Below are 14,178 nucleotides of genomic sequence, written 5' to 3'. Positions count from 1 at the left end.
GGGATTGTGATCTGTCCATTGACTTGTTTATAAAATGTTGTGATATCTTTTGTTGTGATGTGTTTAAATGTGGAGTGTTGGCCTTGTGGTTATTCGTCCGCCTAGTCCGCAAGAGAATCTTAGCACACTGGTTCGAATCCCAGTTCCAGTATTTCCCCCCACTCCACTAGACCTTGAATGGTGGTCTGGAGGCTAGTCATTCGGATGAGATGATGAACTGAGGTCCTGTGTGCAGCATGCACTTAGTACACGTAAAAGAAACACTGGCAAAATTCTGTAGAAAAATCCACTTCAATAAGAAACGAACAAAAATTGCAGGTAGAAAAAAAATTATTAAAGAAAGAAGAGTGGTGCTCTCAGTGTAGTGATGTGCTCTCCCTTCGGAGAGCAGCTTGAATTTGACACAGAGAAATCTGTTGTGACAAAAGAGTAATACAATGCAATGCAGTACAATAAATTGATCTTTTGTGTGGGTGCATGTATTGGTGCATGTGAACGTGCTTTTATGACTTCGTACTTTGACAGTGTCGCTTTTGTGACTTTGTACTTTGACAGTGTCGTCTTTTATCACTGAATTATTTTAGTTCGTTTCTTAAGTTACGCTGTCATGTGGATGTGTAATTGTTTGTTGTTAACTGTCTCTTTGAAATCCGGTCACTGCAGAGTATTTTGTACACCTAATTAATACATCTATCAATTGGTGTGTGTGTGTGTGTGTGTGTGAGTGTGTGTTCAGCAGCCATCTGCAAAAGACCTAAGGAATTCACGAAGCAGATTTGTTCAGTCAGTTGTGACTAGGCGTCCCTGTGGCTGTCATCTAACATACACGGCTCACAGAAAGGCCAGGACCTCTCGGGAACGTGCACAGTTTTCTTCCGGATGGGGACTAGTTAAACAATGCTGAATTTCCAGCAAACAGTGATGTGAGCAACCAGGGTGATGAGCACCACTCATTTCCAGAGCAGCTTTCTTGCAATCTCTTTACAATGAAACTCCACAGCTATCGTTTATGAATCACTGACAAACTGCCAACGATTGGCTGAATCATCGATTTCTCATGGAGCACATGTGCCTGAAACAGCTGTCAGTGTATTCAGTCAGAAACCAGTGGTAGGCCACAAGCACCTGTATAATTAAGATGTGTGATGTTAACCCCGGGCAGATGGTTGGTCTTTAACCCTTTCACCGCCAGTTAATTTAGAGTACAAAATTCCCTTGTGGTATAAACACAGAAAAGACAGTGGCTAAGAATAGCTGGGGATTCCCCCTGCGATGTATAGAAAATATGGCCTATCCAACCACCAAACATTAAGAGCAGTAGGTTCATGGATCACAGACCAATGAATGGTCACCTTTCAGTGACGTGGGTCCTCAACCACACCTGTGCATAAATGCGAGCTTGGCGGTGAAAGGGTTAAAGCTGTGTGATGTTGACTCTGAACAGACAGTTGGTCTTCAAAGCGGTGTGATGTTAAATCTGAACAGATGGTTGGTATCTTTACAGTGGTGTGATTTTAACTCTGAACAGACGGTTGGTCTTTAAAGTGGTGTGATGTTAACTCTGAACAGATGGTTGGTCTTTAAAGCGGTGTAATGTTAAATCTGAACAGATGGTTGGTCTTTAAAGCGGTGTGATGTTAACTCTGAACAGATGGTTGGTCTTTAAAGCGGTGTGATGTTAACTCTGAACAGATGGTTGGTCTTTAAAGCGGTGTGATGTTGAATCTGAACAGATCGTTGGTCTTTAAAGCGGTGTGATGTTAACACTGAGCAGATGGTTGGTCTTTAAAGCGGTGTGATATTAACTCTGAACAGATGGTTGGTCTTTAAAGCGGTGTGATGTTAACCCTGAACAGATGGTTGGTCTTTAAAGTGGTGTGATGTTAACACTGAGCAGATGGTTGGTCTTTAAAGCGATGTGATGTTAACTCTGAACAGACGGTTGGTCTTTAAAGCGGTGTGATGTTAACCCTGGGCAGACGGTTGGTCTTTACAGCGGTGTGATGTAAACCCTGGGCAGATGGCTGGTCTTTAAAGCGGTGTGATGTAAACCCTGGGCAGATGGTTGGTCTTTAAAGCGGTGTGATGTTAACCCTGGGCAGATGGCTGGTCTTTAAAGCGGTGTGATGTAAACCCTGGGCAGATGGCTGGTCTTTAAAGCGGTGTGATGTTAACCCTGGGCAGATGGTTGGTCTTTAAAGCAGTGTGATGTAAACCCTGGGCAGATGGTTGGTCTTTAAAGCAGTGTGATGTAAACCCTGGGCAGATGGCTGGTCTTTAAAGTGGTGTGATGTTAACCCTGGGCAGACGGTTGGTCTTTAAAGCGGTGTGATGTTAACCCTGGGCAGATGGCTGGTCTTTACAGCGGTGTGATGCTAACCCTGGGCAGATGGCTGGTCTTTAAGGCGGTGTGATGTAAACCCTGGGCAGATGGTTGGTCTTTAAAGCAGTGTGATGTAAACCCTGGGCAGATGGCTGGTCTTTAAGGCGGTGTGATGTAAACCCTGGGCAGATGGTTGGTCTTTAAAGCAGTGTGATGTAAACCCTGGGCAGATGGTTGGTCTTTAAAGCGGTGTGATGTAAACCCTGGGCAGATGGCTGGTCTTTAAAGCGGTGTGATGTTAACCCTGGGCAGATGGTTGGTCTTTAAGGCGGTGTGATGTAAACCCTGGGCAGATGGCTTGACGCGGGAGAGGATGACGGACGCACGGAGCGGACACTGACACTGATGGACGAACCAGCCCCCACCCCCATGCCTGACGAAGACTTGGCTCCTCCGTTGGTTTCCTCATCAAGGGACCCAACTCCTGTAGAAGAGGGTTTGTACCCAGTTATTGAGTTATCTCCCATTTGTGTAGAAAAGGGGTTTGTATCCAATTATTTAGTTGTCTCCCATCCTGTGGAAAAAGGTTTGTATCCAATTATTTAGTTATTTCCCAGTCATGTAGAAAAGGGTCTGTATCCAGTTATTTGGCTATCTCCCATCCTGTATAAAAGTGTTTGTTTCTGGTTATTTAGTTATTTACCCATCCTATAAAAGAAGGTTTGTATTCAGTTATTTATTTACCCCCAGTCGTGTAGAAAAGAGTTTGTTTCTGGTTATTTGGTTATTTCCCATCCTTCAGAAAAAAAGATTTATATCCAGTTGTCTCCCATCCTGTAGAGAAGGGCTTGTACTGTTTGAAAAGGGTTTGTATCGTGTAATTCAGTTATCTCCCATACTTTTGTTTGCCGTTTTTTGTTATTTATCTATTCTCCTTCTTTATTTGGAAATGATGAGAAAGGATAGAAATGATATATATAAACAACATCACTTGTGCTTTGATATTTCTGTTGTTGGTACTGACATTCACATCAGTGCTTTCCAGCCTCTTTTTTTATATCTAGTTTATGTCATCATCATTAATACTCCATCTCATTTCATTCCTTGCTGTTCTTTTTTATTTTTTTTTTTTTATTGTTTGCTGTTGTCTCCACTTCATTTGTCGTATTCTGAATATGATTCTGAACTCTGGTTGTTGTTGAAAAAAAAAGAATGAATAACAAGATAAATAGATAAACTAAAACCCATAAATACATCAGATTAATTTTCTAAAGGATTAATGATTACATAAATAGATAAATAGATAAATGTATCTATGAATAAAAGTATGTAGTCTTCAGGCTGTTATGAATTAATAAATTAATACATAGATAGATAAGATTCATTTTAGATAATAGATGATTATATGAGTGAAAAGATAAACAAATAGATCTCTACATGAATAAAATGATATGTATTCTTCAGGCTGGTAAGAAAGATAGAAACATGAGCATGTCAGGCATGATATAAGTGGTCAGTTTCCAACCTCCCCTACCCCCCTCTCCCTCCCATGGGGATGCCGGGGGCTCTTGCAGTATGAAGAGTTTCCCCACCACCTTCTGGAAATTCTGTGTCAGAAATTTCCTCTTTTCTTTTTCTCTCTTTGTTTCTGGTCTTTCTTTTCTGTCATCTTTCCCTTTCTTACTTTCTGCCTTGTTGGGCCACTCACCTGTTTGTTTGTTTTTACTGGAAAGCCTGGAATACTTTTTTTTTGTCTTTTTCTGGACTTGTTCATTATGTTTGAATTCAAGTTAGTTGGGGCGTTTTAAAATCTCTGTCAGAAAATTGACAGAATGGTCAATGTCACAGGTGTATACAAGGTTGGTGTTCATAATGTGACGGTACTTAAGCCTTATTATCTTTCTTTTCCAGGGTCTTTTTTTGTGTTTTTCAAGTTCTATGGGATCAGCATTGACAGTTTTACAGACTGATATGGCTCTGTGTGGTCAGATGGACTACAAGTAATAAAAAAATAAATAAATAAATAAAATAAAATAAACACTGCTTTGACTGTGTGTCTCGATGTGAAATGATCAGCGCATCGTCAAAAGGACATCATGCAAACCTGAACATTTAAACACTTGAAGTAACATGTGTGTCTTGTGTGTGCAGGTCACAAGTGGCGAGTATGGACCACAACGGGGTCAGAAGCGAACCAGGGCACCAGTAGCCCCATGGTGCTAGTTCTGTACGGGGACAAGGGGCACACAGAACCACTGCAGATTGGTCATACCTCACAGCTGACCTTCCGCTTCACTGAAGGACAGACCCAGGACTTTGAGGTTTCTGCTCTTTTCAGTGTTGTTGTTTCGAGAAATAATGCTTGGAGAGAGACTGTGATTTGCTTCTGTTCTTTGCACAAAAAGTATGTTTTTTTATTCATGGAAAATTCAGGGGTGTCAGAGAATGGAATCTATATGCACTTCTGTTTTTAACATGTGCACACATGTGTATATACTTACGTACACACACACACGCACACACACACTCTCTCTTTCTCATTTTGTCTGTCTGTCTGTTCATATGGGCTGTGGCCTTAAATGAATAAATCATCTGAGTCTGCCTCTTTCTCTCACTTGCATTCACACACTCTCTCACTCAAACAATCTCACACTCACTCAAACCCTCAAGGCACTAGTATCAAGATTCAAACCCAGGTGCCTTGATGTTGATGTAACCACTGTTCCATGACAAGTGTCCATGTTGATGTAACCACTGTTCCATGACAAGTATCCATGTTGATGTAACCACTGTGCCATGACAAGTGTCCATGTTGATGTAACCACTGTGACATGACAAGTGTCCATGTTGATATAACCACTGTGACATGACAAGTGTCCATGTGGATATAACCACTGTTCCGTGACAAGTATCCATGTTGATGTAACCACTGTGACATGACAAGTGTCCGTGTTGATGTAACCACTGTGATGTGACAAGTGTCCATTTTGATATAACCACTGTGACATGACAAGTGTCCATGTTGATGTAACCACTGTGACATGACAAGTGTCCGTGTTGATGTAACCACTGAGACATGACAAGTGTCCGTGTTGATGTAACCACTGAGACATGACAAGTGTCCGTGTTGATATAACCACTGTGACATGACAAGTGTCCATGTTGATATAACCACTGTGACGTGACAAGTGTCCATATTGATGTAACCACTGTGACATGGCAAGTGTCCATGTGGATGTGATGGTTCAGGTGGAGACACAGGTGGATGTGGGCAAGGTGTACAAGGTGCGAGTGGGGTTCCCTGATGAAGGCCACGATCTGACCTGGTACTCCGACTTCGCTCAGGGCCCATCCTGGTTCCTGGAAAGGGTCAGTCCCCAGTGTTCCCTTGGGTGTTTCTGGTGTTCTCAATGGGTTTCATGTTTTACTTCATAGCCAAGACACCAGTTGTAACAATTGATCTTCCAGGTGTTTCTGATGAAGTTAAATACAGAAAGAAAATTAAAGCATGTATTTAGAAAACATATACTCACTTGTTGTTATTCTTTCAGTCTGTAATTTTTATATTTGTTTGCATGCATTTAGAAACAGTTGTTGTTTGTCTGCTTTTTCTGGTACACAGTTCTTTGACCCAAACACTGATTACAGATAAGGTTAAAAAACCAAATTCTGAACCCCCCCCCCCCACACACACACACACACTGATTACAGATCAAGGTGGAAGAGGTGAGCAGTGGTCAGCAGTACGTGTTTGAAGCCCACAAGTGGCTGCGTATCGACGAGCACAGCGACCACTGGAGAGAGTTCCCTGTCCACCAGAGAGACGAGAAAGACATGCTACCCCGTGAGTGCATCTCCCTCCACACCACATGTGTGGCTGCTTCTGTTCTCCCTGCATCCTAGTTCTCCCCAGTGCTGCTGTTTTCAGTGCTGTTTCTGCTTGCTGGCTTTAGCTCAATATTATATCTTAGATTTGAACAGTAGATATCAGAATCGAAAGTATTATTCCAAATGTTGAACAGTTCAATTGTAGTTTTAGACTCTCAAAACCTTGTCTTCAGGTTGTGATAGATGGGACAAAATGCATAATAAGACATCCCTCAGAAGGGCGGCTAAGTTTGTTGCAGTGGTAGCTTTGAAATATGCAAGATTTTGTCCCTTGCCTTTTTGTTAATGAATGTTGAAAAGCAACCAATAAGATAAAAGAAAAGGTTTGTCAACATTGGATACCAGAGTACTGGTCAAGATACACGGAGAAAAATCCCATGGCGTCTACATGTTCCTCCGATCTTGACTTCCAGATGTTCGATGGATACAGCAGTTTGATCTGATTCTGATGCTTGGACTGCTTTTAGTGTGTTTGATATGGTTGCTGTTGAAAGTGTTTGACATGTATTTCTGTGTTGTGTTTCCTTGTTCAGTCCATGACTACTGTGTGGAGGTGTTCACCGGGGACAAGTTTGGTGCCGGCACTGACGCCAATGTCTACCTGCAGATCTTTGGTGATCGTGGCGACACCGGCAAACATCACCTGCATGGCACCAGGACTGCCAGCAAAATGTTTGAAAACGGCATGGTGAGAAATAGTTGTTGTGTGTAATGTTGTGTGGGGTGATGTACTCATGCCTTCCATTCCAGAACAGCTGTATTTCATACAAAAATAGGTAAAAACTGATGACCATTCTGGATGTTAAAGCCTCGGATTGTGTGTCAGAAGAAAAAAATGGGAGACCTTTTTGTTATATAGGCTTGTATTGGGTCAGTGCTGGGTTTCTTGTATAATGCTGTGCTGAAAACACCAGCTTATTTCTCTAACTAGAATGTTGTATCGGATATGCAGGATGTAGGATCAGACATCAGAAATATAGGATGTAGGATCAGACATCAGAAATATTGAAATATAGGATGTAGGGTCAGACATCAGAAATATTGAAATATAGGATGTAGGATCAGATATCAGAAATATAGGATGTAGGATCAGATATCAGAAATATAGGATGTAGGGTCAGACATCAGAAACAAGGATGATAGGGTCAGACATCAGAAACAAGGATGGTAGGGTCAGACATCAGAAACAAGGATGATAAGGTCAAGCATAGAAAAATCACAGGCTGTAGGGTCGGGCATCAAAACCATGGGATGCAGAATCAGGCTTTCATGACAGTGTACAGTGAGTGACCATCCCTCGCTGTGTGCAGCGTGACGTGTTTCTACTGGAGGCAGTGGACCTGGGCTCTCTGCACAAAGTGGTCGTCAGTCACGACGGCCTGGGGGCGGGGTCTGGCTGGTTTCTGGACACTATCACTGTCAAACTGTCAGAGAGGGCAACAGAGAAATACGTCTTCAACTGTGGAAGGTAAGCAAAAGCACAGATGCTGCTTTTTTCTTTTCTTTTTTTTTTTCTTAATGAGAAAGTGGAGGCAGGAAGTTGTGAGGCAGATACAGGTGTCAGTGTCTCTCAGGACTGGTTCAAACCAGGATATATCATGAAAGGAATCATAGAGTACAGCCTTGTCATGTAGTCCCAATTGACTGTCGTAACAGCATAGTTACCATCATCCTCCTCCTCGTTCATCATCAAAGAAAAAATTGTCCAAGATTCTGTGGCCTTTCATGCTCAGCTGCAATGCTGACCTCAGTTTCTATCCCCCTCAACTTCCATGCTCGGGGTGAGTTTCTGTCAGGGTCTTCCATGTCAGCAGATCCATTGGGGGATGGACACTGCAGGGATGTGGTGGCACTGTGGAGAGGGGTGCTTACTCAGTCTGGCTCCACAACGAAGAGATCATTGTCATCAGCGGGGAGTTTAGTAGGTGGTATCCTGCATATGTTGAATCAGAATCAGTGCCAGTGAACACCACTGAAGTGAGCAGTGCAGGGTCTCCACTGGTGTGTGGCCTCCTGGAAGCCAGACAGTGATATTTCCTGTGGACTGCTGGAGCTGAGACCACAGCAGATGAAGCGGGTTGTAGCTGTGAATGGGAGCCTCAGAATGAGCAAAACTGCAAGTGATGCAGGTGGTGGGGACAGCAGAAAAGTGTGTTTGTGCGTCTGTGTGGTGTAATTGTATAATCATGTGTGTGCACATGCAAGTGTAAATGTATGCCTCTGTATGTATGTGTGCACTTGTGTTTGTTATCAGTGTGTGTGTTTGTGTGTGTGCATACAAGTGTATGTGTATGTCTCTGTATGCATATGTATGTGTGTACTTGTATGTGTATAGGTCTGTGATCCAAGCATTTTTGCATACATATATGCACATCCTTATATGTGTGTTTTCAGTACATTATGACTTATGCAAATGACTACAGCTGACAGTTGTTGCCTTATTGCTGACACTGACAGTTGTTGCCATGTTGCTGACACTGACAGTTGTTGCCATGCTGCTGACAGTTGTTGCCATGTTGCCATGCTGCTGACACTTGTTGCCATGCTGCTGACACTTGTTGCCATGCTGCTGACACTTGTTACCATGTTGCTCACACTGACAGGTGGTTGGACGTGGATGAAGACGACGGTGCCATAGAAAGGGAACTAACTCTGGCCGGTGTCGTCAGTGATGAGACCCAGGGTCCTGCAGGTCAGTCTATCTAGACGTCTGTCTGACCACTTCTCTGTCTTCATCATCATTGTCATTATCACCATCGTCATTATCATCATCATCATGATCATCATCATCATTGTCACTATAATTGTCATAATTGTTGTTGTCTTTGCTGTTGTCACTGTCATCATTATTATTGTTATCATGTTCATTGTCATTATTGTTGTCATCGCTGTTGTCACTATTCTAATCATCATTGTCATTGTTGTCATCGCTGTTGTCACTCTAATATTCATCACTATTGCCATTGTCTACATCAGTGTTGTCATTGCCATCATCTTCTTGTTGTCTTCGTTGTTGTCTCTGTCATCATTCATTATCTTTGTTGTCATTACTGTCATCATCATCGTTGTTGTTTCATCACTGTTGACACTGTCATCGTCATTGTTATTGTTGTCTTTGCAGTTGTCACTGTCATCATCATCATTGTTGTTTCTTCGCTGTTGTCACTGTCATCATCATTGTTACTGTTGTAATTGTGTAATGTATGCATGTGTGTTGTGTGTGCAGGTCACAAGTGGCGAGTATGGACCACAACGGGGTCAGAAGCGAACCAGGGCACCAGTAGCCCCATGGTGCTAGTTCTGTACGGGGACAAGGGACACACAGAACCACTGCAGATTGGTCATACCTCACAGCTGACCTTCCGCTTCACTGAAGGACAGACCCAGGACTTTGAGGTTTCTGCTCTTTTCAGTGTTGTTGTTTCGAGAAATAATGCTTGGAGAGAGACTGTGGTTTGCTTTTGTTCTTTGTACAAAAGTATTGTTATTTTTCAGCATGGCAAATGTAGGTATGTTGGAAAATAGAGTCAAAAGCTCAAACATTTTTCAGCACACACACACACACACACACAAACACACACTTTCCATTTCTTTCAAACACTCACCCTCTGACACTTACTGAACACAATCACACATTCACTCCAACTGGCCAAGATTCAAACCTAGCACCCTTCGCCTTGAAGTTTCTGTGTGAAAAAGACTCACCAGCGCCAAATATTTTGGAGAGCATCCAAGCTTCGGTTCACATCACAGCAACATAGTGGACTTGTTCACTGCAAACTGGGTCAGTGAGTAAAGGTTAGTCATTGTTCCATTGGTGGGAAACTGACTGCAGCTGTCAAGCTTTGTGACAATGTGAAAAACGGTCCATTTAACATGACCCCTGGAAGTTGCCTTTGGTGGTGAAAGAGTTAAAAGTCAGCCACTATAAATTGGTTAAAGCAAATGTCCATGTTGATGTAACCACTGTGCCATGACAAGTGTCCATGTTGATGTAACCACTGTGCCATGACAAGTGTCCATGTTGATGTAACCACTGTGCCATGACAAGTGTCCATATTGATGTAACCACTGTGACATGACAAGTGTCCATGTGGGTGTAACCATTGTGTCATGACAAGTGTCCATTTGCTGTAACCACTGTGATGTGACAGGTGTCCATGTTGATGTAACCACTGTGACATGACAAGTGTCCATGTGGATGTAACCACTGTGACATGACAAGTGTCCATGTGGATGTAACCACTGTGACGTGACAAGTGTCCATGTGGATGTAACCACTGTGACATGACAAGTGTCCATGTTGATGTAACCACTGTGACGTGACAAGTGTCCGTGTTGATGTAACCACTGTGACGTGACAAGTGTCCATGTTGATGTAACCACTGTGCCATGACAAGTGCCCGTGTTGATGTAACCACTGTGACATGACAAGTGTCCATGTTGATGTAACCACTGTGACGTGACAAGTGTCCGTGTTGATGTAACCACTGTGACGTGACAAGTGTCCATGTTGATATAACTGTTCCATGACAAGTGTCCATGTGGATGTGATGGTTCAGGTGGAGACACAGGTGGATGTGGGCAAGGTGTACAAGGTGCGAGTGGGGTTCCCTGATGAAGGCCACGATCTGACCTGGTACTCCAACTTTGCTCAGGGCCCATCCTGGTTCCTGGAAAGGGTCAGTCCCCAGTGTTCCCTTAGGTGTTTCTGGTGCCTTTGAAGTCTTTGTCACTCACACAGCGTCATAACATACACAGCATTTGTGCCTTCTGAAAATTGTTTGCTGAGAAATTTCTGTTTTCTGTCACTCTTTTTATTCTTCTGTATTTTTTCTTTTTGTCACCACATTTCTGATTGTTTCACTCACATGTTTACAGATGTACATGTGTTCTGTCTGTCCTGTCTATGTCCTCTGTGTGTGTGTGTGTGTGTGTGTGTGTGTGTGTGTGTCCCTCTCTCTGGCTTGTTTTTGTCTTGTTTATTTTATACTATTTTTTTCTTCTCAAATATGTTTTTTCTGACACCCTTTCATGAGGGGCAATGGCCTATATGAATAAACCATTCATTCATTCATTCATTCATTCTGTCTCCATCTCTCTACAAGTTTCTCTCATTCTCTGTCTCTGACATTGATTTCCTGGGACAGGAACAACAGGTAGGGCAGGCTGTTCTCAGTACATCTCTTGTTTTACATTATGGCCAAAACGTAAGTTGTAACGACTGATATTCCAGCTGTTTGGATGTGGTGGTCATGTATATGACAAATTAAAACAAAATCTTTTAAGCATGTTTCAACAGATCATTCACACATTTTTCTCATTCTTTCAATTGACTTTTTACATTTCTATGTATACATTTAGAAACCGCTGGTTTTTTTAAAGCACCTAGTTCTTTACCTGACCAAAATGCTAATTGCAGATTAAGGATAAAGAACCAAATTCTGACCCCCCCACACACTGATTACAGATCAAGGTGGAAGAGGTGAGCAGTGGTCAGCAGTACGTGTTTGAAGCCCACAAGTGGCTGCGTATCGACGAGCACAGCGACCACTGGAGAGAGTTCCCTGTCCACCAGAGAGACGAGAAAGACATGCTACCCCGTGAGTGCATCTCCCTCCACACCACATGTGTGGCTGCTTCTGTTCTCCCTGCATCCTAGTTCTCCCCAGTGCTGCTGTTTTCAGTGCTGTTTCTGCTTGCTGGCTTTAGCTCAATATTATATCTTAGATTTGAACAGTAAATTTCTGAATCAAAAGTATTATTTGAATCATTGAACAGTTGAATCATAATTGTTATCTCTTGAAACCTTACCTTTAGGCTGTGACAGATGAAAAAAAATCGCCAGAAGTGTGTTCAAACCTTGTTAAAAAAAATTACATAAAACATTTTGTCAATAAATGTTGAAAAGCAAAAAACTAAGATATAAATTAAATATTAAAAAAAAAGGGGGAGGTTGGTCAGCATTAGACACCAAGAGTACTGGTCAGGCACAGGAAGAAAAATATATTTCATGTCATCTTTGTATTCCTTGGGACTTGTGCTCCAGATGGTCAGTGGACACAACAATTTTGTCTGATTCTATATTCTTGAACTGTACACAGCTTTTAGTGTTTGATATGGTTGCTGTTGAAAATGTTTGACATGTATTTCTGTGTTGTGTTTCCTTGTTCAGTCCATGACTACTGTGTGGAGGTGTTCACCGGGGACAAGTTTGGTGCCGGCACTGACGCCAATGTCTACCTGCAGATCTTTGGTGACCGTGGGGACACTGGCAAACGTCACCTGCATGGCACCAGGACTGCCGGCAAAATGTTTGAAAACAGCATGGTGAGAAATAGTTGTTGTGTGTGATGTTGTGTGGGGTGGTGCACACGTGCCAACATTCCAGAATAGTTGTATTTAATACAAAATACATAAAAATTGATGACCATTACAGCCACTGATGTGTTATGGGAAAATGACAACCACAAAGAAAAACCAGGGCCCTTTTTTGTTGTATGGGGTTGTATTGGGTTAGCATGTATCATGCTGTGTTTCTTGTATGATGCTGTGCTGGAAAAACCAGTTTGTTTCTGTAACTAGGATGTTGGTCATCAGAAACATAGGATGTGGGGTCATCCGAAACATAGGATGTGGGGTCATCGGATGTGGGGTCATCCGAAACATAGGATGTGGGGTCGTCAGAAACATAGGATGTGGAGTCGTCAGGAAATTAGGATGTGGGGTCATCAGAAACATAGGATGTAGGGTCATCAGAAACATAGGAGGGTGTGGGGTCATCAGAAACATAGGAGGGTGTGGGGTCATCAGAAACATAGGGTGTGGGGTCATCAGAAACATAGGATGTAGTGTCATCAGAAACATAGGAGGGTGTGGGGTCATCAGAAACATAGGAGGGTGTGGGGTCATCAGAAACATAGGATGCAGGGTCATCAGAAACATAGGAGGGGGTGTGGTCATCAGAAACACAGGATGTGGGGTCATCAGAAACATAGGAGGGTGTGGGGTCATCAGAAACATAGGGTGTGGGGTCATCAGAAACATAGGATGCAGGGTCATCAGAAACATAGGAGGGGGTGTGGTCATCAGAAACACAGGATGTGGGGTCATCAGAAACATAGGAGGGGGTGTGGTCATCAGAAACACAGGATGTGGGGTCATCAGAAACATAAGGTGTTGGTCATCAGAAACATAGGGTGTGGGGTCATCAGAAACAAAGGATGTAGGGTCATCAGAAACATAGGATATTGGTCATCAGAAACACAGGATGTGGGGTCATCAGAAACATAGGATGTGGGGTCATCAGAAACAAAGGATGTAGGGTCATCAGAAACATAGGGTGTAGGGTCATCAGAAACATAGGATATTGGTCATCAGAAACACAGGATGTGGGGTCATCAGAAACATAGGATGTGGGGTCATCAGAAACATAGGATGTAGGGTCATCAGAAACACAGGATGTGGGGTCATCAGAAACATAGGATGTAGGGTCATCAGAAACACAGGATGTGGGGTCATCAGAAACATAGGATGTAGGGTCATCAGAAACATAGGGTGTAGGGTCATCAGAAACACAGGATGTGGGGTCATCAGAAACATAGGATGTAGGGTCATCAGAAACATAGGGTGTTGGTCATCAGAAACACAGGATGTGGGGTCATCAGAAACACAGGATGTGGGGTCATCAGAAACAAAGGATGTGGGGTCATCAGAAACACAGGATGTAGGGTCATCAGAAACACAGGATGTGGGGTCATCAGAAACAAAGGATGTGGGGTCATCAGAAACACAGGGTGTAGGGTCATCAGAAACAAAGGATGTAGGGTCATCAGAAACACAGGATGTGGGGTCATCAGAAACACAGGATGTGGGGTCATCAGAAACACAGGATGTGGGGTCAGAAACATAGGATGTAGGGTCATCAGAAACAAAGGATGTGGGGTCATCAGAAACATAGGATATTG

The 14,178-nt window shown here is 42.9% G+C and overlaps 1 protein-coding gene across 1 annotated transcript in view; it reads left to right on the top strand.

Moving 5' to 3' along the window:
- LOC143280081 (uncharacterized) overlaps nucleotides 1-14,178 on the top strand; it is a 197,780-nt gene that overhangs the window by 151,165 nt on the left and 32,437 nt on the right. The window contains 11 exon segments of the mRNA XM_076584590.1: nucleotides 2,677-2,819; nucleotides 4,475-4,644; nucleotides 5,573-5,692; nucleotides 6,035-6,167; nucleotides 6,745-6,899; nucleotides 7,522-7,679; nucleotides 8,815-8,903; nucleotides 9,438-9,607; nucleotides 10,774-10,893; nucleotides 11,682-11,814; nucleotides 12,387-12,541. Coding sequence (XP_076440705.1) covers nucleotides 2,677-2,819; nucleotides 4,475-4,644; nucleotides 5,573-5,692; nucleotides 6,035-6,167; nucleotides 6,745-6,899; nucleotides 7,522-7,679; nucleotides 8,815-8,903; nucleotides 9,438-9,607; nucleotides 10,774-10,893; nucleotides 11,682-11,814; nucleotides 12,387-12,541 — 1,546 coding nt within the window.

This window comes from Babylonia areolata, chromosome 3 (genome assembly GCF_041734735.1).
Source record: "Babylonia areolata isolate BAREFJ2019XMU chromosome 3, ASM4173473v1, whole genome shotgun sequence".
Classification (NCBI taxonomy): Eukaryota; Metazoa; Mollusca; class Gastropoda; order Neogastropoda; family Buccinidae; genus Babylonia; species Babylonia areolata.
Note: the sequence above shows the minus strand (reverse complement) of the source record. Positions and strands in the feature narration are given on the sequence as shown.